The 21,054-nt window shown below is 44.2% G+C and overlaps 1 protein-coding gene across 1 annotated transcript; it reads right to left on the bottom strand.

Annotated features, from left to right (window-relative positions):
* Nucleotides 1–1,141: 1,141 nt before the first annotated feature.
* On the bottom strand, nucleotides 1,142–20,543 carry COLEC10 (collectin subfamily member 10; the record flags this gene model as incomplete). The annotated part of the gene is made up of 6 exons (XM_082304258.1): nucleotides 1,142–1,533; nucleotides 2,998–3,093; nucleotides 4,373–4,426; nucleotides 6,409–6,480; nucleotides 7,627–7,698; nucleotides 20,396–20,543. 6 exons carry the CDS (start codon nucleotides 20,541–20,543, stop codon nucleotides 1,142–1,144), a joined length of 834 nt encoding a protein of 277 aa, XP_082160384.1.
* Nucleotides 20,544–21,054: the final 511 nt, after the last annotated feature.

The following is a 21,054-nucleotide window of genomic DNA, read 5'->3' on the forward strand; positions in this document are numbered from 1 at the left end:
CAATTGACGGCTGGTCACAAGTGGTGTTCCCCAGGTCTCAGTATTGGGGCTAGTCCTGTTTAATGTCTTTATCAACGATCTGGACAAGGGGATCGAGTGCACCCTCAGTAAGTGTGCAGACGACACCAAGTTGGGCGGGAGCGTTGATCTGCTGGAGGGTAGGAAGGCCCTACAGAGGGACCTGGACAGGCTGGAGTGATGGGCCAAGGCCAACTGTATGAGGCTGAACAAGGCTCAGTGCCAGGTCCTGCACTTGGGTCACAACAACCCCATGCAATGCTACAGGCTTGGGGAGGAGTGGCTGGAGAGCTACCTGGTGGAAAAGGACCTGGGGGTGCTGATTGACAGCCAGCTGAACATGAGCCAACAGTGTGCCCAGGTAGCCAAGAAGGCCAGTAGCATCCTGGCTTGGATCAGAAATAGCGTGGCCAGCAGGACTAGGGGAGTAATGGTCCCCCTGTACTCGGCATTGGTGAGGCCACACCTCGAATCCTGTGTTCAGTGTTGGGCCCCTCACTACAAGGAGGACATGGAGGTGCTGGAGCGTGTCCAGAGGAGGGCAGTGAAGCTGGTGAAGGGTCTAGAGCACAAGTCTTATGGGGAGCGGCTGAGGGAGCTGGGGTTGTTTAGTTTGGAGGAGAGGGGGCTGAGGGGAGACCTTATGGCTCTCTACAACTACCTGAAAGGAGGTTGTAGCGAGGTGGGGTCGGTCTCTTCTCCCTAGTAACAAGTGATAGGATGAGAGGAAACGGCCATCAAGTTGCACTGGGGGAGGTTTAGGTTGGATATTAGGAAAAACTTCTTCACCGAAAGGGTAGTCAGGCACTGGAAGAGGCTGCCCAGGGCAGTGGTTGAGTCCCCATCCCTGGAGACATTTAAAAGATGTGTAGATGTGGTGCTTAGGGATGTGGTTTAGTGGTGGTCTTGGCAGTGCTAGGTTAACGGTTGGACTTGATCTTAAAGGCCTTTTCCAACCTAAACGGTTCTATGATTCTATGATTAATGATAGTTGCCCTTGCTTAACCCAGTGAGGTGAAGGCTGGATTGAGCCCTATCGCTGGTTGTCTGCTGTCCCTACAGTGGATGAATGAGGAGGGGTTATTCTATGTACAGCAGGTGCCAGGCACATTCTGCACCACTTTTATTTCCTCTTCTTGAGGAATTCACAGACGAAGTAGATGGTGACTTGGCACTCAGAGTCGTTCCACTCTCCGGTGCTGAGCATTTCCACACAGTCCTCACGACCAGCTGGGTCGTGAGGCTCCCCGTCCTTCCAGTTACTGTAGTTCTGCAGTGGGCTGTTGTCTGCATACAGAAACTGTCCTTCTTTTTCCAGGTCGTTCAGCCCAATGAAGGCTCGGAAGAGGCCGCTGTTGGAGATGTAGTCAGCAATTAGGGCGTTGGTTGCCTCATCTTTAGGCATGGCCAGTGTTCCTCCTCTGTCTCTGCAGTGGATCAAGGCTTCTCTGTAATTCTTCTCTTCTTTCACAATGTAGTAGAATTTTTCATCTGTCTCCCTGATACCTGCTATAACTTTAAAGGGGGAAGAAAATTGCTTAATGGCATGTTAATGGATATTGAAGGTTCTTCTGTTCGAATATGACAATGAGATGATTTTTACATTAGAATTAATAAAAGGGAGAGAGGAAAAGTATTCCCACCACTGAATGTGTGATGAATGATGAGGACATGATTAGAGACTGACGCTATTACCGGGACTGACAAGCACCTTGCACACGTTAGGACAAGAACTGTTCAGTCCTGATTGGCATGTGTCTCCCGTGACACTTAAGTTTTATTTCACAGATATCTAGTACTGATCAAATTAAGGCATGCTAAATGGTCAAACAGCAATGTCTAACTCTGGATCACCCCTGTTGCATTGCATGTTTTTGAATACAGATTGTGGAAGATAGAAACACAGGGGTATAGATAGCTTGTCAGGGCGTGCAGAGGAAAATCAATGTGACTGCTAAAATGAGACATTTTAAATACAGCCTGATATTCAGAGCTGCTGTAACCACTAAGTGGCATTGACTAGGGAGAAGACTATGGCTGGTCAGCAGCTTTAAAAGGCAAACTTCTCAACCAGCGTATATCCTAGTGAATTAAGCAGTGCCAAGGAGCATGTCTGGGCAGCTGGAAGTTGATTATCCCTGCTGATGGATTGCTGGAATGGTCCTGAGCAGCGCTTTGGCCGGGGGCAACTAACGCTCTCCCAAGCAATTCAGGAGTTACCCCAGGCACAGTTTAGGAGTTAGTAGAGGGACACTCCTGATAATATGGCATTCAGTTTTGTAGGATTTAATAATATAGATGAGTGCTGTTCAGTGCTGGTTGCCCATGGTGCCACAGAACAGTCTCAAACACATTTAATTTACTGATGCAGACCTAGTCCTAGAAGCAGCGGTGGAGCCTTCTCAAAATCTCTGCTATGCCAGGGAATGCTCTTCCTTCCTTTCAGTGGGGGCAGTTTGCACTGTCCACCTGACAGCGCTGCCTGCAAGCATGGCTTCTTAAAACCCATGTCTTTGAGTGCTGGTCCTTTGTTACAGGAAAATGATGCTTGCAGTGAGGGGAGCACTAGGAGTACCATGTCTGCAGCCTTCCTGTGCAGCAGAAAGATCAAGAGGTTCCTATTGCTTTTCCTCCCTCTCTGGAGCAGATTGGCACAAACCTTTTCCTTTTATTGCCTGAGTGGCTGCTGAGCCTGAGCAGAGTGACAGTGCAGAGGCGGTTAGCGAGCCGTGCTTTGTGCTTTTCATGATTCTTTCTGTTGTGCTGTTGATAATTTTTGTATTGTTTCTTGTTATCTGCTGCTTATATCCCTACAGGTGTAAGACTGTCTCTTTTCTGTATGTTTTCGGAGTGCCTCGCACAGTGGGACCCTCTCTCAGGGTCACCTATGGATGCTGCCATGGGGCAGCAACGGTAGAACAGCAATGATAAATGTTATAGGAGCCAAAGAAATCACATCAAATACATAAGGATCCTTACCGTTCTTTACAAACTTGATGGACGTGTTAAGACGAGCAACATTGATATTCAGTTGTCCCACAACTCTGCGATATCTTCCACAGTCACAAACCGTGCCTGATGCAATACAAAGAATAGAGGATTTATCTGTTTAGAAGCATTTGTGTGTGTGCATGGAGGGACATCTCTAGCCCACTTCCAAACCTTCTGAAGACTTGACCTCCACTTGTGGAGAGCCAGTCTCCCCCTGCCCTGCTGGCCATACTTTTGTTGATCAAAGCACTTAATATTTTGGCTCTGTACACTCCCTTGCTAATTGGCTTAAGAATCCCTACTTTTAAAAACGTGGATAGAAGAGTTTGCCATCTTCTTTCCACCCATATCAGTGTGGGATTTGCACATCCTCTGCCCCTCTCATTATCGATTCCATGTAGCTGCAGAGATGTGGCTTGCCATGGTGATCACTACAGCGTTACATCTGAATGCCACAGGTCTACCTTTGTATCCGTAAACAGCACGTGTTCCCCAGCCTTCTAACAGAAACAACAGCATCAATGAAGCAGGGAACCGCTGCTTTCTCAGTGAAGGAGTTTTGTGAGTACGCATAGAGAGAGGATTTGCGAAACTTTGGTAGAAGGACTATGTCAGTGAATTGCTGCATGCAGCTGTGGTACAGCAGTAATAGTTGATACCAACTCAAATAATAACTTTCAAGCACTGAAGTCTCAGTTATACTTTTGTTGGTAAACTGAAATTTGGCTTGGTATAGGTTTTGTTTGTTCCTCTGTTATTCTCAGGAAGAAAATAAGTTGCTGATTGTTTCCTATTAAGAACCAAACTGGTATTGCATATGAAATCTCTTAAAAATGAACACAGCTGTACATTTCAGGTGGGAAAACATTCAAGGTCAGTAGGACTGAGAAGAACTTTCTGGGTCATCAGATCAAAATTCTCCTCCTGTAAGCAAATGCATTGCATTCATTTGACAACTGATTATGCTCTATCTAAAATCACTTACTTTTTTGTCCCCACACTCCTATTAGGAAATTCCTAAAGGACTTAATTCCTTTGGTATTCAGAAACGTCCTTCTAGTTTCCAGTATAAATGTACTACTGGCCTGTCTATGTGTTAGTTTTTATGATATTAAACATTGCCCATTAATTTATGTAACTCTTCTCCATATTTTGTGTATGTTGGTATATTCATAGGCATCAGTCATGTCCCTACACGAGCCTTCATTTTGCTAAACAAAACTTTCAGTCTCTTCCTGTTCATTTCATCTATTTTCAAGTTTTTCTGTAGGCCTTAAAATTTTATGAAACTCCAGACAAACCAACCCTGAAATCAAAGACCCAGCAGACTTGACCATTCTGCAGAGAAGGATGCGTAGCATACCTGCTTTTCCCTTTTTTCCAGAAACCCCCGATAAGCCTTTGGCTCCTTTGTCACCTGAATGAAGAGGAAAATACATTCTCAGATCTCAGACAGTGCACATGTCAGGGGAGCGTATTTGAAAAACCTCTTTAATAATATGTTAACGGTGTGCTCCTGATAGGAAGCCCTGATGTGCCAAGTCAAACAAACCATGATTAATTCTGGTGTATGGAAATAAGGAAAACCTTTTAATAGCTAACTCACTGATAACACAGGCATCTTGTGTGCTGCTGGTTCCTGGTACCACTTACTTTAAATATAAACTACAAAATGACCCTGAGAGGCTGAAAGCACTCAAGAAATCTGTGAGAGGTGAGACCTGTCATTGCCTTGCAGGACAGAGCCCTCCCCTGGGTTCGGTGGCTCCATGATGGGATGAGGCACCAGATGAGGCTGATGTGCACTAAGCCACTGAATTCATGTGTGCAACAGATTACGTGTGCGGGCAGCAGTTAGCACCTGCACGAAATGAGGTCAGTAAGGAGCAGCATTTCATTTCAGATATAGTTCATGTGATTTATTTTCATCCAGCTGCTTTCCTCTTATTCTGTAAATCATAAAAATGATAGAAATACTTCTCCAAATGCTGTGCTACTATATAAGTGGAGGTGACTAGCTTTTTAAAAAAATCTCAGCTGTAATTTGGTTCAGGAACAGCTGGACTTTGTCTGAAATTCATGTCAGCTCTTCTTTTATGAATTAAAACCTTCAGAGGTCAAAAAAGACTAATGCTTGCTCTGCCTTGTTGATGGCCGTGTTTTGATGTGCTTTTTCCTTTATATGATTGTGTTTTTTTAAAGAAATTAGGGGTTGGCTGTCATTTTAATTAGCATTGCTTGACACTGCACACTTACAAGCTGAAATTTCAGGGTTGCTTTATTAAGAACTTGAATGTTTAATGGTAGATTTAAACAGTGACTTAGTGACCTTCGGTTCTGCAAATAAAGAAAATGAGAAAAACTAGAAGGGGACAATAAACTGTACATTCAGGTTGAGAGAGAGCGTGATTTAAAGGCTTAGAGCATTGGTTTACTTACAGATAAAGATAAGCAATTTGTGGGATTCTTACATTCTAGTCTCCTTTGGTGATTGAAGACATCTTAGGAGATAACTATCTGTGTTTTCAGTTGTCTAGGTACTTCTGAAAATTAGTCCCTTAAGCCAAATTCTTTTGTTCTTCTCTGATACTGAGGCTGGCTAGAGGCCACCAAAGGTTTATTAAAAACATTGGCTTGAGAAGCTCCCCAGAGACGTTGTTCCACCCACTCACCTGCATGCCTGAGTTGATGCGCTGGTTAGAGACCACAGAGTTCCCCTGGGGATGGTGGAGTCCCTGCTCAGCTTTTGAGGCAGGTCTCCTTGTGGCAGAAGTAATATTCCTTCTTAAGGAGCTCTTTAGGAATACTGGAAAGGAACGCCTGAGCCTCTTCTCAGATGACTAGACCATAATTTCATGAAATTATTGTCCAGGTAGACTTGGAGTCTACCTTGATTTGCAAGTAGTTGTTGTCCCTGGTTATGTGAGTTCTTTCTTAAAACTCCTAAAATCCTTTCCTTCCCGAGCTGTCCTGTGCATTGCTTGCTCACGTGTCCCACAGCAGTGCCGGTGACAAGGTGTGGCATCCTGAGCAGCAGCGGAATATTGACTTAGGCCTTCAGCGTCCAAAGCAGAGGCATAAATTTGGCTTTCTCTTTTAGAGCGTTCAGAGGATTTACTTCACAAGGGCCAGATTTCTCCCTTCCTCTTTTAGCATCAAAGAGGATTGATTTCTTAACTCATAAAGCAAATTGTTTTAGCCAATAAGTTAGATATGTTGCACATGGGAAGTAAAACAAGAATATCTCAGTTAGCTCTCGTCACCAATATTTATGCATAACTTTATTTGGAGAGCACTGGTCACAGCTGTTATTTGATATTACTCCATACCTGGAACTCTCACAAAACACATATTTACCTTGAGGGAAAAAACCAAGAAAATTCCCAGACCAGAGCTTACCCTTTCCACCAATTGGACCAATTTTCCCAAGCATTCCCTGGTCACCAACATCCCCCACAGGTCCTTTGTTTCCTAAGAGAAGAAATAAAGAGGAAAAGAGTATGGATGGTTTCTGTCATTTCTTTCCCAAGGCACTATTTAGTCTCTACTGCTGCTATTTTTCCTGAGCATTTCAAATATTGATTTTACTTCACAGCCATACCAGGCCAACAGCAGGTTTTATCTGGGGTTTCTTTTTCTCCACCCCAGACAAAAGCCTTTCCTTCTTCCTTGAGGTAAAGTCCTCGTGGCTTTGCTGGGAATCCTTCTCAGTTTGCACACTGAATTTAACATCACTAAGATGCTTCCTAAATGGCTGGTTACCCGATTCCCTTGTATCTTACCTGATCTTCTTTTTAAGGTAATAAGCAAAGAAGTCATATGAAGCATTTAAGAATTGAATTTTTTTTTTATTATAATTTTAAAATTTCTATAAAAGTAAAGCTTTCCTGATGAGTCTTAAATGACTGTAAAGGAAGAAAGCCCATGGATTTGCATTATCATTAAAATCTAATGATAAATTGAGCTTTTGAATTAGAATATGCAAACAAGGCTGACACCATCACATCTGGTGTCTCCAAATGCTCTGCGCAGCTCACACTGTGGATATGGGATATGTTTAATAGGGCCGAGTCCAGAGACATCTGTGACTCCTTGTTCTCAGCTCAGATGCTGTTTGATCAGAGGAACTTTGTTTCTCAGTGTATGCCCCCGTTTGCTTTTCTGCAAAATAGGGACAACTGAGACCGAATTTAGTTGAGCATCCTGATGTATTACTAGGAAATAACTCTCAAAATTCAGTTTCAACTAAAGGATCATTTCAGTAAAAGAACAGTAATCTTTCTGACTATACATATGATCTGCATAATGATTATACATATGATCTGGGTCTTCTGGATCACACTCATGACAGCCACTTGGGAGAGCAGCAGTAAATGTACTGTTTTATTACATGACTCTTTAAATCTTCTGCCATATATAGCTGTCTTACGTATCGGTAGGAAATGCACCAAGCTCTCCGAGTATTGTTAGGTTCACTGATTAATGTTTGACAGGATTGTGAAATCCACTGGTGCAACAGGAATGAAAAGCATTAAACATCGCTGATCATATGCACCAGTACAGTTGTGTATAATGATATTCATATACCAGTAATAGCCAACAAACTGTCATAAATACCTTTTGGTCCTTTTGGTCCAACCTTTCCTTGTTTGCCCACTTCTCCTCTATCTCCTTTTTCACCTTCATCCCCTTCCAAAAAAACAGAAAATAAAGCATCATGGTACGTTTCTCTCAGTGCAGTAGGTGCAACTATACGTCCTCAGAAAGTAAAGTTCACAGTTTTTTATTTCTACTACTTTCTTTTTATTTCACATTGAAGGCACAGTAGCCATGGGATAAATTTCCATAGAAGAGCAGATGAATCTGACCATCCTTACTCTTCACTGCATATAAAACTGGCTGGATGGTTGGGCCCAAAGAGTTGTGGTGAATGGAGTTAAATCCAGTTGGCGGCCGGTCACAAGTGGTGTGCCCCAGGGCTCAGTATTGGGGCCAGTCCTGTTTAATATCTTTATCAACGATCTGGACAAGGGGATCGAGTGCACCCTCAGTAAGTGTGCAGACGACACCAAGTTGGGCGGGAGCATTGATCTGCTGGAGGGTAGGAAGGCCCTACAGAGGGACCTGGACAGGCTGGAGTGATGGGTTGAGGCCAACTGTATGAGGTTGAACAAGGCTCAGTGCCGGGTCCTGCACTTGGGTCACAACAACCCCATGCAATGCTACAGGCTTGGGGAGGAGTGGCTGGAGAGCTGCCTGGCTGAAAAGGACCTGGGGGTGCTGATTGACAGCCAGCTGAACATGAGCCAGCAGTGTGCCCAGGTAGCCAAGAAGGCCAGTAGCATCCTGGCTTGGATCAGAAATAGCATGGCCAGCAGGACTAGGGGAGTAATGGTCCCCCTGTACTCGGCACTGGTGAGGCCGCACCTCGAGTACTGTGTTCAGTGTTGGGCCCCTCACTACAAGGAGGACATGGAGGTGCTGGAGCGTGTCCAGAGAAGGGCAGTGAAGCTGGGGAAGGGTCTAGAGCACAAGTCTTATGGGGAGCGGCTGAGGGAGCTGGGGTTGTTTAGCCTGGAGAAGAGGAGGCTGAGGGGAGACCTTATCGCTCTCTACAACTACCTGAAAGGAGGTTGTAGTGAGGTGGGGGTCGGTCTCTTCTCCCTAGTAGCAAGTGATAGGATGTGAGGAAACAGCTTCAAGTTGCACTGGGGGAGGTTTAGGTTGGATATTAGGAAAAACTTCTTCACCGAAAGGGTAGTCAGGCACTGGAAGAGGCTGCCCAGGGCAGTGGTGGAGTCCCCATCCCTGGAGGTATTTAAAAGCTGTGTAGATGTGGTGCTTAGGGACGTGGTTTAGTGGTGGGCTTGGTTGCAACAGGTTAAGGGTTGGACTTGATGATCTGAAAGTTCTTTTCCAACCTAAATGATTCTATGATTAGGAAATCCTCTCCCTTTTGGAGAGGCTATTCTAACACGAGAATTACACAACACCAATTTCTAGTCCTACTGTTTAAGCCCTATTAGCTATAAAGCTGATATATAAGCCTGTCTTTCTCTGTTGGGAAACCTGTACACGGAAGAACTGCCAGGGGCAGCAATAGGAATTTATTAATTGTTCCTAGTGACTCTGTTCATAGTGACTCTGTGTTCAAGGTATGCAGATGCTTTTGAAATGGGAGGAATGTAAATATGTTGAAATTGATCCTAACATAGACCTTAGCACGTAGTATGGCAGAAGTCTTGCCTTTAGTTTTTGACTGCTGACATTTATATGTTAATATAACAAATGCATTTTGCAATTACTCCAATGCTTTATTTTTAAAATGTCATACACTGAGTATCTGTAAGAGGTAAAATCATTGCATTTATTACAGTAGTGCAGAGATTTCTCCAAATGAGATCAAGACCCTATCACAGAGGTTCCTGTATAGTACTGTGTAAGTACTCTTACTATTGTAAGAGACAGTCTCTCACTGAGCAGCTTACAGTCTAAAGAAGAAAGACAGCAATTAGTAGGAAAGAAATGTTATCTCCTTCCTTATGTAGCATACAATTTTGCTTCGCATTATGCAGGAAATTAGAGGCACAACTGGAATGGATTTTCTTATCTTCTACTTCTTGGTTTTGAGCCAAATCCCAAAAACATCTTTCCTCTTTTTTTTTTTTAGACAAATGCTGAGGGGGGACGACCCCTGCTCCCCTTTGCACTAAATGACCAGCACTGAATACAGGCAGCCTTCCAAAGCCTCTCCCCCCGTCCCCTACCCTTGTCTGCAGGAAGCCTTGCTGTGTGGTGGGAAGCCGTGCCTCAGTCTCTTGGCCACGCCAGGATCTCAGGTGTGAGTGGCAGCCAGCTGTGTCTGTGCCTGCAGCCCAGAAGGGGAGAAGAGGCTGCAGTTCAGCATAGGTACCCAAGGGAGCATGCAGTTCAGCACACGGAGTACCCAAGGGAGGGAAGTCCGTCTGGATGTCAGCAAAAGAGAAGTGAGGACAGAACAGCATTACGTGACAAGACCAATAGCCTGTCTGACTGAGGATGGTGCCTCCAGCCCTGGCAGAAGGTGTTCAAGGAACTGAGTGTGCTGAGGGTGACTGTCACCCAGGCAGCCGATTCCAGGCTCCCACGAGCAGTGGTTTAAAGGGCTTGCCTGAGCCAAGCACTGCAGCCAGACCACTCATGAACAGCCACTAGTGATTCTTCCCTGCACAGATTAGTCCTGTGCCTTTTAAACCCATTTATAGTTTTGGCCCCTGTAATATCCTGTGGCAAAGAGGTCAATGAATTAATTATGTGCTGAAGGAGAAACTAGCTTCCCATGGTTGCTTTCAGACTGATCGTTTCATTGGATCTCATTCTTATTTTCTGAAAAATACTGCCCACTCGTTCCTGATTTACCTTCTACTTCTGTAGCCATAGGTAGCATATTGTGGGCTGTACCGTGGGGTGACGACACATAAGAAGTGGTGCATATTAATTGCAGCAAATAAAATGTAGCATTAGCTGTTTGGCTCCTTTCCATGTCAGTTATGTGGACGGGGCTGAGTCTGCCCCTGTATGCCAAAAAAACTTAAGTGTTGGGACTCTCTTGCAGAGGGCAGACTCACCCCGTTGGTCAGGATGCCCTTTGGGGGGGGTGGTCAGTGGTCCAAGCTGAGGAAGATAAAGGGCTGAACTTCAGTCCACGTTGGAGGGAGGAACCATTTGCCAGAGGCATGGACAAGGAGGAAGCATGATGTGGTGTGTGTGCTCGCTCACTCAGGCGCTTTGTTTTTAATGCTAGCTGCTACAGGACAAAGTAGGAAGGGGAAAGGCTATAAGCTGTCAGCAATAGAAATTTTAAACATCTCTATTTAAACATCTCTATTTTCACTGGTTCTTAAAAATACTGGAAATGTCAGTATATATTTCCAAAAGCCAAGCTCCTTAAATATCCAGCTGAAGCTGTGGGTCTGAGCCTGGAGCTGATGGAAGCATGCCCGCTTGTACTGGGTTCTTGTCTACCGATCGTCAAACAGCAGAGCCAGAGAATGTACGGTTTAATTTTGCTGTTGACCTCAGTGCTAACAACATTTACAACTGAGAAACCAAAAAATTGTCCTTTCCAAGCCCATCTATGAAACCCTTGAGAAAAGTGTAAAAGTCACTTCTCAGTAGTTCAGAAATTCAGAAAAGATTCCCAGAGGCTGACAAAAGGCTTGTGAAATGAAATTCCGGGAGAAGGTTGAGAGCTGATCTGATCACGGTCTGCAAACCCATACAGGGGGAGAAATGTGTGATAATAGAAAGGAAGCAGGGTGTGATTTGAAGGCTGGAAAAGCTGGATGAGTCCTGACTAAAAACGCAACATGGGGATATTTAACAAGTGGACCACGCTCTCTGGCAGGGGAGGGAGACATAGGAGGCTTTTCATGTCCAGCCTTTCCCTGTGCAATGAATTCCTTTGTGTAAGATATGTTGTAACTCTGGGTCTGGTGTAGAAGCTGCTGAGGGAGTTTCTTTGGCCTGTGTCATGCAGGAGAGCAAACCAGATTCCTGCTGGCCTTCCAAACCAGGGCTTGTCCCCCTGGCAGTCCTCATCACCTCTCTCAGGCCAGCCAGTTACATTCCCTGTGGCTTGCGGACTGCTCTGTTGGGTTAAATGCTCTAGAGAGGCTGTTGTTTGCTGCAGAAGGAAGACCTCTGTGCGAGAAAGATGGGGTTTTTTTGGCAAGAAGCATTGCTTAGACAGTTAATCTTAGAAATAGAGCCCAGGAAAGAAAGTCAATATACCAGTGGAGAAGCTCTGATTACTTACTGAAGGTGTTTTCTTCCAATCTCAGTTTCAACATTTTGAGCCACTAAAAGCTGCTATGTTTTTTTCTGAGAGACTTTGGAGCAAGCTTTTTACACATGGGGCTGCTGGAGATGAAGCTAGGCTGCCCTGTATGGGCCATCAGACTGAGAGCTGACAGATGAAAGGGGTAAAAGGTGTGGGAAAGTTTGTTCTGGAGATTTTGGGAGATTAGGGAGTGTCTCAGCTTTTGTTGCTAACACCTTGTGTAGGCCCAATTTTTGCTCAAGCCCTCTAAAAGCCCAAGGGAGAGGGAAGTAAGGTCTATCACCTGTTTCATCTTGGTGTAAAGCAGCCTGCCACACTCTGCCTTAGTTTCCCTACCTAGGAAAATGGGAAGAATAACAATTCGCCTATCTGTAAGGGAGGGAAATCCTGCTTTGCTCCCCATATTGCATCTGAGAATGGGTAGGCAATTACAAAGCAAGGGTAGAAGCAAACAGTATTAATTAGTGGTACCACCTCATTGTTAATTTAAGACTAGATTAAGCTCAGTGCTTGATAATGTGGTGTTATAATTATAAATGCATTGTCCCCCTTTAGCTGTTGTATGTAGTGATTGCCAGTTTTGGCAAGAAACGTGAACTCTTGGGTTATGCTCCCCCCTTGTGGTCTCGCTATGATTTGCAACCAGGTAGGAGGGATTGTGAGCGGTGGGTTGACTTTGTTTTGGGCAGGGGTTGAGTTGGCTTCGTCTCTAATTTATAATAAGTATCCCTCCCTTTCCTCTGGGACTTCATGTGGACAGGCCATCACACTGTATTAGCCACTTTTTTGTAATCTGCCAAAAAAAAAATCTAAACCTTGCCAGTACTCTGGACTGGGTTTTTGAATTTTGTACTACTGTGCTTTGTGCAACATGAGTTTTCTTACAGAAGAAAAGCCCTCTGATCCCTAACCTCATATGCTTGTAGTCTATACCTAGAGGTTAATCTCTCCTTTGTGTTGCTTCACACCTTGGGGAGTGTCAGGATAAGTTTTATCCTAATTAGCAGATTGTCACCTTAAAACTGTGGTTGCAAGAATGTCAGATAATGCACTGCACTGGCATTTGAAGCATGGGTGAAGCACTTACAGCCAGTAGCTGAAGCAAGACCATTTGTCAACATTGTTAGTATTCCCTCAAGCTGATTCACTTCTTCTGTGTCACAGATTTAAAATACCAGACTATTAAAGTGAACACATGGAACAATAAATTACCAGACTCTTCTAGCTTGGGACTGTGCGAGACAGAAGGAAAGCAGAAGCCATAAGCAGTAAATGACTTTTGCAGCCATTAGAAAATTTTAATTGTAATTGAGAGGGAACCCCAGTCCTTCCTTCTCCTATAAACAAGCTCAGGAAAATGCTGAAGGTCTAATAATCAGCAGGATTTTTAGGCAGTTGAAAGGGGCTCTGCCTTTTTAGGAGTTTCACTAAATAACACAATGTTGAGAGGTTACATTTGGTAAGAATTTAATTAGTAAGAATTTACTGACCTTCAAGTGACTTAGATTTTCCTGCTGAATCTTTTGTAGGCAATTTATCTGGTTTGTATTCACAAATGGAGGAAGTTTTCAAGTTAAACTGTTGACGTATGTTTAGAGACTCTCCAAGTCTTGTGATCAAGGGCTGACCCTGGTTCTTGGAGAATCAAGGTGTAATCCCTGGGGATTACGGAGCCCACACTTATCTATAGAGGCTGCCCTGCATCGGAGTGAGAGGATGTCTGCAGGATGCCTAAAGGCTAAAACTGGGATGAGACTCCTGGCTGGGCTTATGCATGTGTTTCTCTGGGAGCACGCAGCGTCCAGCCTTTTCACTCAGAGCTCTGCTGAGAGACTCCCTGGGTCTCAGTAAAATGCAGGGTTTTACTGAGACACTTCACCAGGTGTGCTGGCAAGCTCCAGTGCCTGTCTCCTGATCAAAAATACTGCAGAAACGTTAATGCTCTCTAAGCCTCTCTTTTGCAGTGAATCAATTAAGTTGTTTCCTCTGAAGCAAAAGAAGGGCAAAGACCCTTGACTGTAGTGGCCCTCCCAACAGGTAGTATGGGTGGGACTGTCCCACGTTTAGCTCCCTGTATTCCGGACTTTACCACTACCCCTGCGGGCTTGGCACACACCCCAGCCCCATGTACCTTCTTCCACGCTCCAGGGCCTACCCACCCTTTCCAATGATAGAAACAACACTTGTGCTGGGCTACAGCACAGTTGCCTTTCTACATCAGATACTCTGAATTGAAAAAAGCCCACCACCAGCCAAAAAGTCCTTGAGAAACCTTGGGGGCATGACTGATTTGCTGTGAGGTGGGGAGAAGGATGGTTAATCATGATTAGTATGCACATGGATGCTTTGCACTGCTTGCCTTGGATGTATTTAGCATTCCTAGGCATAGCCAATGTCCCACCACAGAGGCTTTGTTGGAATCTGTTGTGCAGTTTTACCGTCTGATCATGCATGACACAGTTCTGCTGAGCACCATGTTTCACGCTCTTAGTTCCACCTGAAGTGGTGTAGGGACCCTCCCCACCTCCACGGACAAGAGCGTGAAGAGTACAGGTGATTCTGCCTGTCCTGGGTGTTAAACTAAAGGGATAAGGACATGTGCATAATTCTGAAGCTTTGAGGCTCCTCCAGGAGCAACTGAATGCCGTGCCCTCCTGGAAGAGCCTTGGAGATAGCCACAGGATGAGCTCTGCAGCCTGCGGACACTGAGTGACACTGAGCACAGTGAACCTTGGCAGCACTTGCACATGCACAGTCTCTATTGAGAGGTTTTTGTCACCAGAGGGAGTCGCAGACTCCAAGAAATAAGCAAATACAGCCCTGTTTATCTTTCTAGTATACGAGCACGTCATAGCTACGTCAATGGAAAGCCTCAAGATTTCCTCTAATTTCACTTTCAGTGTCTTTTAGATCCTTAACAAATTTCCCATAGCAGTGGGGATTCTTGCTTTCAAGCTATATATGGCTAGTGAGGACAGGATTTCTTGACATCTTCTGCCTATCTGACACGATGTCCTCTTCCCTGTCCCTCCTCCTGCTTTCAGCCCCCAGCAGTGACCTGCACACCTCCCTCCCGCACACCTCCCTCCCCTCTGCCCCATGTTGAGCACTCTTCTGACCCTGTGTTGAAGGAATTCAACTCACTAAACAGAGGAATATCAATAAGGCAAATAATACCCTTTTTTAATGAGTGAGCTGAGTCAGCTCGGTGAAAAGTCTGATGAGTAAATAGCCGAGCCAGCACAAGGTGAAGGTAGGACCACATGGTCAGGGTGGGAGATGAAAAAGATGTTGGCCCTTGCCTTTTGGCAAAAAACCTGACAGACGAGTGCAGCTGTAGTGTGCAACTGCACCCATAGCCACTCTCCCAGGTGTCCTGCAGGAACATGCAGGACTCCCCAGTTTGCACTGTGAGAAATAAAGCATTTTGCTCACAAGTTCTTGGACACGTTGTCTTTTTTCACCCAGCTCCAAATTAGACAACAGGGGCCCAGTCACCTTCGCTGCTGAAATGGAAAGAATCTGCAAGAATAAACTGGATTCTCTGCTCACTTTTCCACTTTCCACTTACAAACATCCATTGACTTCAGTAGAAATACCCTCTTCTCCCTTTACATTGCATGAGCCAGACCCAAGCCTTCAGTAAGCTCAGTGAAGCTCTGCTGACTTGTATTATTTGAAAGTGTGGGCCTTTGTGCATGACTGGGACATACATTATTTTTTTAATAGCACGGAAATAATTTAAATTATTCCTCATTCTCTTTTCACTTGTTCTGCTCAATTTAATTTTCCCAGCCTGTTCCCTTGCCGTTCTGACATGATCTCAGAGACTCATGGATTATGGTGGCTTCAGTGAGGAATCAAACAGACATTGGTAAGAAATACAGACCCAATATCTTTTGAATTTTTGTATCTTAAGTCCCCACATACATGGTTTGTAGCTCAGGCTGATAAACTTCAGAAACTTAACGTACACTAAAATGAAGAAGTCTAAAAAACATGAAAAATAGAGTTATGTGTGGAAATTAAAGGGCTCTTCAGATCACACATGAGGCGCTAAGAGGGAAGTTTAGTTATAGGTTTGAACAGCCTATAGGATGTGGTAAGGCATTTTATATTTTTGGAAGGAAATGTGGATAGCAGCGTATCTGGTTTCTGAGCGAGCTTGAGATTTTCCAGGAGTGGAATTGCGTAAGCACAATGAAAGCTGAGAGATGGACAGCTATACTGGAGACCACAGTAAATGCTATTTTGAGGTGCCAGCCAATGTCATAGAGTTTATAAGCGTCACTTGTCAGAAATAATAATAAGGAAACGCTTTACATCTAAATTGCTATGGGAAACTCCCGGTATTCTTCAGATTTCATCTCCTAACAGTTTCTCAACCTGGATCTGATTCAAGACCTTTGAAGTTCCTGTGTCTGGATTTCAAAGGAAATGAGCTGGGACCTTGGACAGATAGCAAGATCTAGAGCCAGTCTTCTGAAACACCGAGCTCCCACAAATCCCTGTGAAATCAGCTTCTGCAGAGCCAGCCCCCGCCCCAGTCGTCTTCTCCCCCTGCTCGTGCTTTTAATGGGAGTTTAGGAGTCAAAGTTTTGGGCCCTCTGCTTATTTCTGCCCTCATGTTGTTGCTTATTGATTTACCCAGACCAGGTCAGATCCCATGTCATCGATGTCAACAGCCCATTTAAAACGTCCTTTGCAGGTTCCACAAAACTGTGCTTGCAGTCTCCAGGCGAAAACAGGCTAGAAGAAAGGACAGGGTGGGACACCGGTCGAAGGCAGAGCCCAGGGGAGCAGAGCCTGGTGTTGCTGCTGCTGCCACAGCACGGACCAACAACTGGTGCTTTTGTTCTCACCGCACTAGCTGCTGCCTCCCCACAGACCCCATTGCTCTCTCAGCAGCAGCAACAGCCAGCCTGCTTCCAGGTTTGGAAGGGTGGAAAGTAGACAACAGGGCTGTGACTAATTTTGCTAGGCCAAGCACTTGGCTGCTCTGGGAAATTCATTGTTTTGTTTATGCTTGATCTCGTTCTGTTTGGACCCAAGAAGTCGATGGAGTACGGAACTTGGCCTTTATTGCCCTTGTTACTCAGCTGTGGTTCAGCATTACCTAATCTAAGCTTTCAGGCATCCTGTGCCAAAGCAGTCCAGCTAAGACCAAGTTGTTCCTTAAACATCTCAGGTCAAACACCAAAAATCACTAGTTACGAACACTGAAAATCTGGTTTTGTCCAAAGCACATATTTTTTCCTTTGTTGGTTTCCTAGGGTATTTCAGTAAGGGTCCTAGAAAATGCCTCACACATTTGTATTTTTAACTGCTACATAAGCCAGCTTGCTGTGTACCTCAAAAACTTTTTCAGGAAGGCAGAACAAGACAGCTATTGCACCAGGACTATGTCGTTAAGAAGAATCCCCTCTTTTTGAGAAGAGACCTGAGCATTGCCTAGAAAAGGAAACTGGGAGAGGAGTGCCAGCTTCTGCTTTTCTCTTACTCTTTTTCTTTTCCCTTATTCTGGAGTGTCTATTTAGAAAATTTCTTTGCATAATTCTTTACAAACAGACTTCAACTTTCATTTGCTTGCACCAGGGATGGAAAAGCAGCAGATAGATGGAGGGGATTGCAAGGTGCCTGGTTTGCATCACGCAGAACCGCCAGAGGTCAGACTTAAACTCCTATTCGTTTCTAACGCTGAGCAGTTTAATTCACACTGACTTCTGTCATTGGAACAGAAAGTGCAAAAGGCTTACAGGACATTTACTGCATTCCTTCTGTTCCTGGGAAACTGCATTCTTCCAGAGTATGTTCTAGCTCTTTGTGTTATACACAAAGGCTTCTGGTTTTGCCTCATGCTTTTTGGGAGCTGGTGGGACTGTCACAAATGGTTTGAAGACTTTCCTGATAATCAGCCTGGAATTACCCTTTCTTTTCATCTCATCACTCAAATCATATATCTCTTGTGACATCTCAAGTATGAGCGTAACAAAGAGTATATTTTTGAAGGGGAAGAATTTGGCTTGCACAAATTAACTTGGACAAGTTACATGTGGCTTGTACAAGAACTGGCCAATTTTCACAACACTAATGACCCTCTTTCAACAGGTGATTTTCAGGGCAAGCCTGCAGAGAGGTTGGGTGCTTACTCCTGTAGAACTGTGAATGCCTAGATGATGAAGTGAGTAATGCAACCTCCAACAGTGCAAGAAATAAAGGGTTGTAAATTCTGAGCCTCTCCAGACAACTTCACTTCTCCCTCCGCTTTCTCCTCTCCATTGTGCTGTGTGATGGGAACGGCAGTATTGCTGCTGCAAAGCACCAGGGACCATCCCACTTGTAGCCCACAGACTGGATCAGTGGACAATTGTGGACTACAGGACAATTTGTGCCTTGCACGAGGATAGGTGAGGTGGGACAGTGTAGGAAGTCTTATAGCTATTGAATACCTTTTAATTCCTTGTGCTTCTAGGTGCTTTGGCCCATTAGACACTCCCATGTTCATATGGAAGGAGGAAGTTGCCACAACACGAATCTGGCCTGTGGTGGTAGAAAAAGCTGGCCAACATACTGTGCGAGTTCAGCATCTCCGTCTTGTGGGAGCATCACTGTGTTTGACCATAGCTGAAGATGCTGAGCAGATGGGAGTGAAACTTGTGCAGGGTGGGTCAAAACCCATTTTTGGGAGAATGGCAGACAAAGGGGCACAACAGATGTAGCACAGAAAATAGAACTTACAGCAACAAAAGCCAGAGAGGCTTGTCGATTGTCAGGGTTAAAGTTTGAGCAGCAAAGTGTTGCCTGTGGCTGTGGTGTGGTCGTAGGCTGGGGATTACGTGCTCTGAGTCCGTAGACATAAGATGGATAGAGGAAAACTGGCAGCAGGACAGACTTTCTTCTGCCATATTAGGTCAGCATGCTTCATCCTTGACTACAAGGGATGCCTGAGGAGTAACAGGGTAGTTCACACACCCAGCCTGCTCAGTCTTTAATTGCCCAGCTGACTGGCAGTCAAAACAACCAGTGCCATTGAGAGCTGCTTGTGACTGTCCTGGATGGGCTCAGATCTGGTAGGAACTGAAATTAGCCTATAAGATCATACCACATAGACTGCAAAATGTATTTGATGACTTTTGATGGATGTGAGCGAGTAATTTGGAGGTAATTACTTGGTACTCCTTTTACCAATCATGGGTCTTGGGCATCGTAATCTAATTTTAAAGTAGTAGTGAGGACTGTGCCAATATACTGCTTCACTCCTCTTGTGTCTTGGTGTCAGCCAGGAGGCAGTAGGACTGGTAATGACTAAATCCTGAATTTCTCAGTATCGCGCTTGCAAAGAACTGTAATATCTAACCTTTAAATGTTCCGTATACAAGCTAGACCACAGAAACCAGCTGGAGTTCCAGCTACTCTTATGTTGTCTCCAGACCACCTCATTAGCCTTGTGACTTGTTAAACACAGTTCTGTCAAACTTTGTTCTCCAGCCTGCCATTATTCAGATACTAACTAAACAAACTCGCACTAGCTCCCTTGGGGATCATTACGTCTCTCTGCATTTATGCTGTGGCAGCAAAAGTTTAAGCTTGGATTGTAATCATAAAGAAATTAACTTGCTGATTAAAAATGGTCCTTTAAGCAACACACATTTGAATAATCCATCATAAAAACAAATGAGTCTGTAGCAGTGCTTTTGACTTGATAATCTTTTTTCTGCTTAAAATTTAAATCAGTTGCATTTTTTTCTCTCAGTCTGTAGCCTATAGAAAAATACAATGAATTACTAAAAAGAAAGCAATAGTTCGAACTGCAATAGCCATGGTGTGGAATATATATTTTAGATCTGTCACCGCAAGATAGATTTGTACATCATGGACCTAATTTTTGGCTGAGATACCCTCCAGGCAATTCCACTGATGTTAGTTGTGTTACACAAAAAGTAAGTTAATGCAGAAAAGTTGGTTTCAGATGTTTGCAAAGTGTTTTGAAGATAAAAGAACTGCACATGCCAGAGCTGATCTACTTCTTGTTGAAATCTGTAGTGAAGGTCCTGTTTAATGCAACAGGAGCTGCTGGATCAGGTCTCATGAAGGCAGCAGAGCTGTGTTTACAAGTAAGCATTTGGAAATAATGACAGTTCAGTAATTTTAAATATTTCATATCTCTCCCTACCTATACGTGCAAAGTGAACCATTAACAGTTCATGATAGGTGCCTACTTTTAAACAAAGTCACTCAATTTATGGCTGCTAGCTGTACTGGTTGTGTGATGAATACAAGAAGTAGGAGAACATTTATGTAGCTGGAGAAAGATGCAAAAGGACACCTCTAACTTATATGAGACTATGTGGCACTGTTCCTGAAACTAAAGAAAGGCAAATTCAAATCTCCTTGCTTCATCACTTTCCCCCATCACAGTTCCACTTTTCTGGATGTTTGTACAGTCCACGATAATTCACATCTTTCATCCCCAGCCCACGCCGCAAGCCGTGCCACATGTCTATATTTTTAAAAATCATCCTTTATCAGTACTGGTCTCAGCATTAGCAACCTGATATTCCTCACCTTTTGGTCCAGGTAAAATTGTGTGTGTCGAGCAGACATCTGTCGTAGGTCGATTGTCAACATCAAAACCAAAAATCTGAACTTGGAAGATGAAAAGCACTACTAGGGTCCCATATTTCCTTAGCTGTTGTTCTTTCTTGCTGCTCATCCTTACAGCTTCTCAGGAAATGCCTTTCGTTGTTACAGTCTTAACAAATGCAGCTGATTCAAAAATAAATGCTCCACTAACTGAAGCAGTGCAAAGATTGGGAGCTACATGCAAGAACAGCTAAATAAAGTGAAGAAAGGAGTTTGACGATGCTGTAGTTATTTCTGTCCTGCACATTATCCAGGATATTTATTTAACACTGACAGCTGTTTATTCCAATTTATCTCTTATCTGTGAGATGTTTAGCTGCTTTTGCCATGGAAAATTTCTTCAGTATATGGGGATATCTCTTTTGTCATTTTTTTCTTCCTTTCGGCACTGACTCTTCATGCCCAGCTTTTCACTTACTCAAGCGACAAAACACTTCGGTATTGTATCCAAGTGAGTACTAATTAGTTATAGGACACTTGTGGCTGGTTTTGTGCTGAAAGAGTAGCACAGACTCCATGTAACAAGTAGGGAGACTTTTTTCCACAAAAGTTTTCCTCCAAGGAGACCATTAGTGACAATG

This window comes from Platalea leucorodia (genome assembly GCF_965183815.1).
Source record: "Platalea leucorodia genome assembly, chromosome: 1".
Classification (NCBI taxonomy): Eukaryota; Metazoa; Chordata; class Aves; order Pelecaniformes; family Threskiornithidae; genus Platalea; species Platalea leucorodia.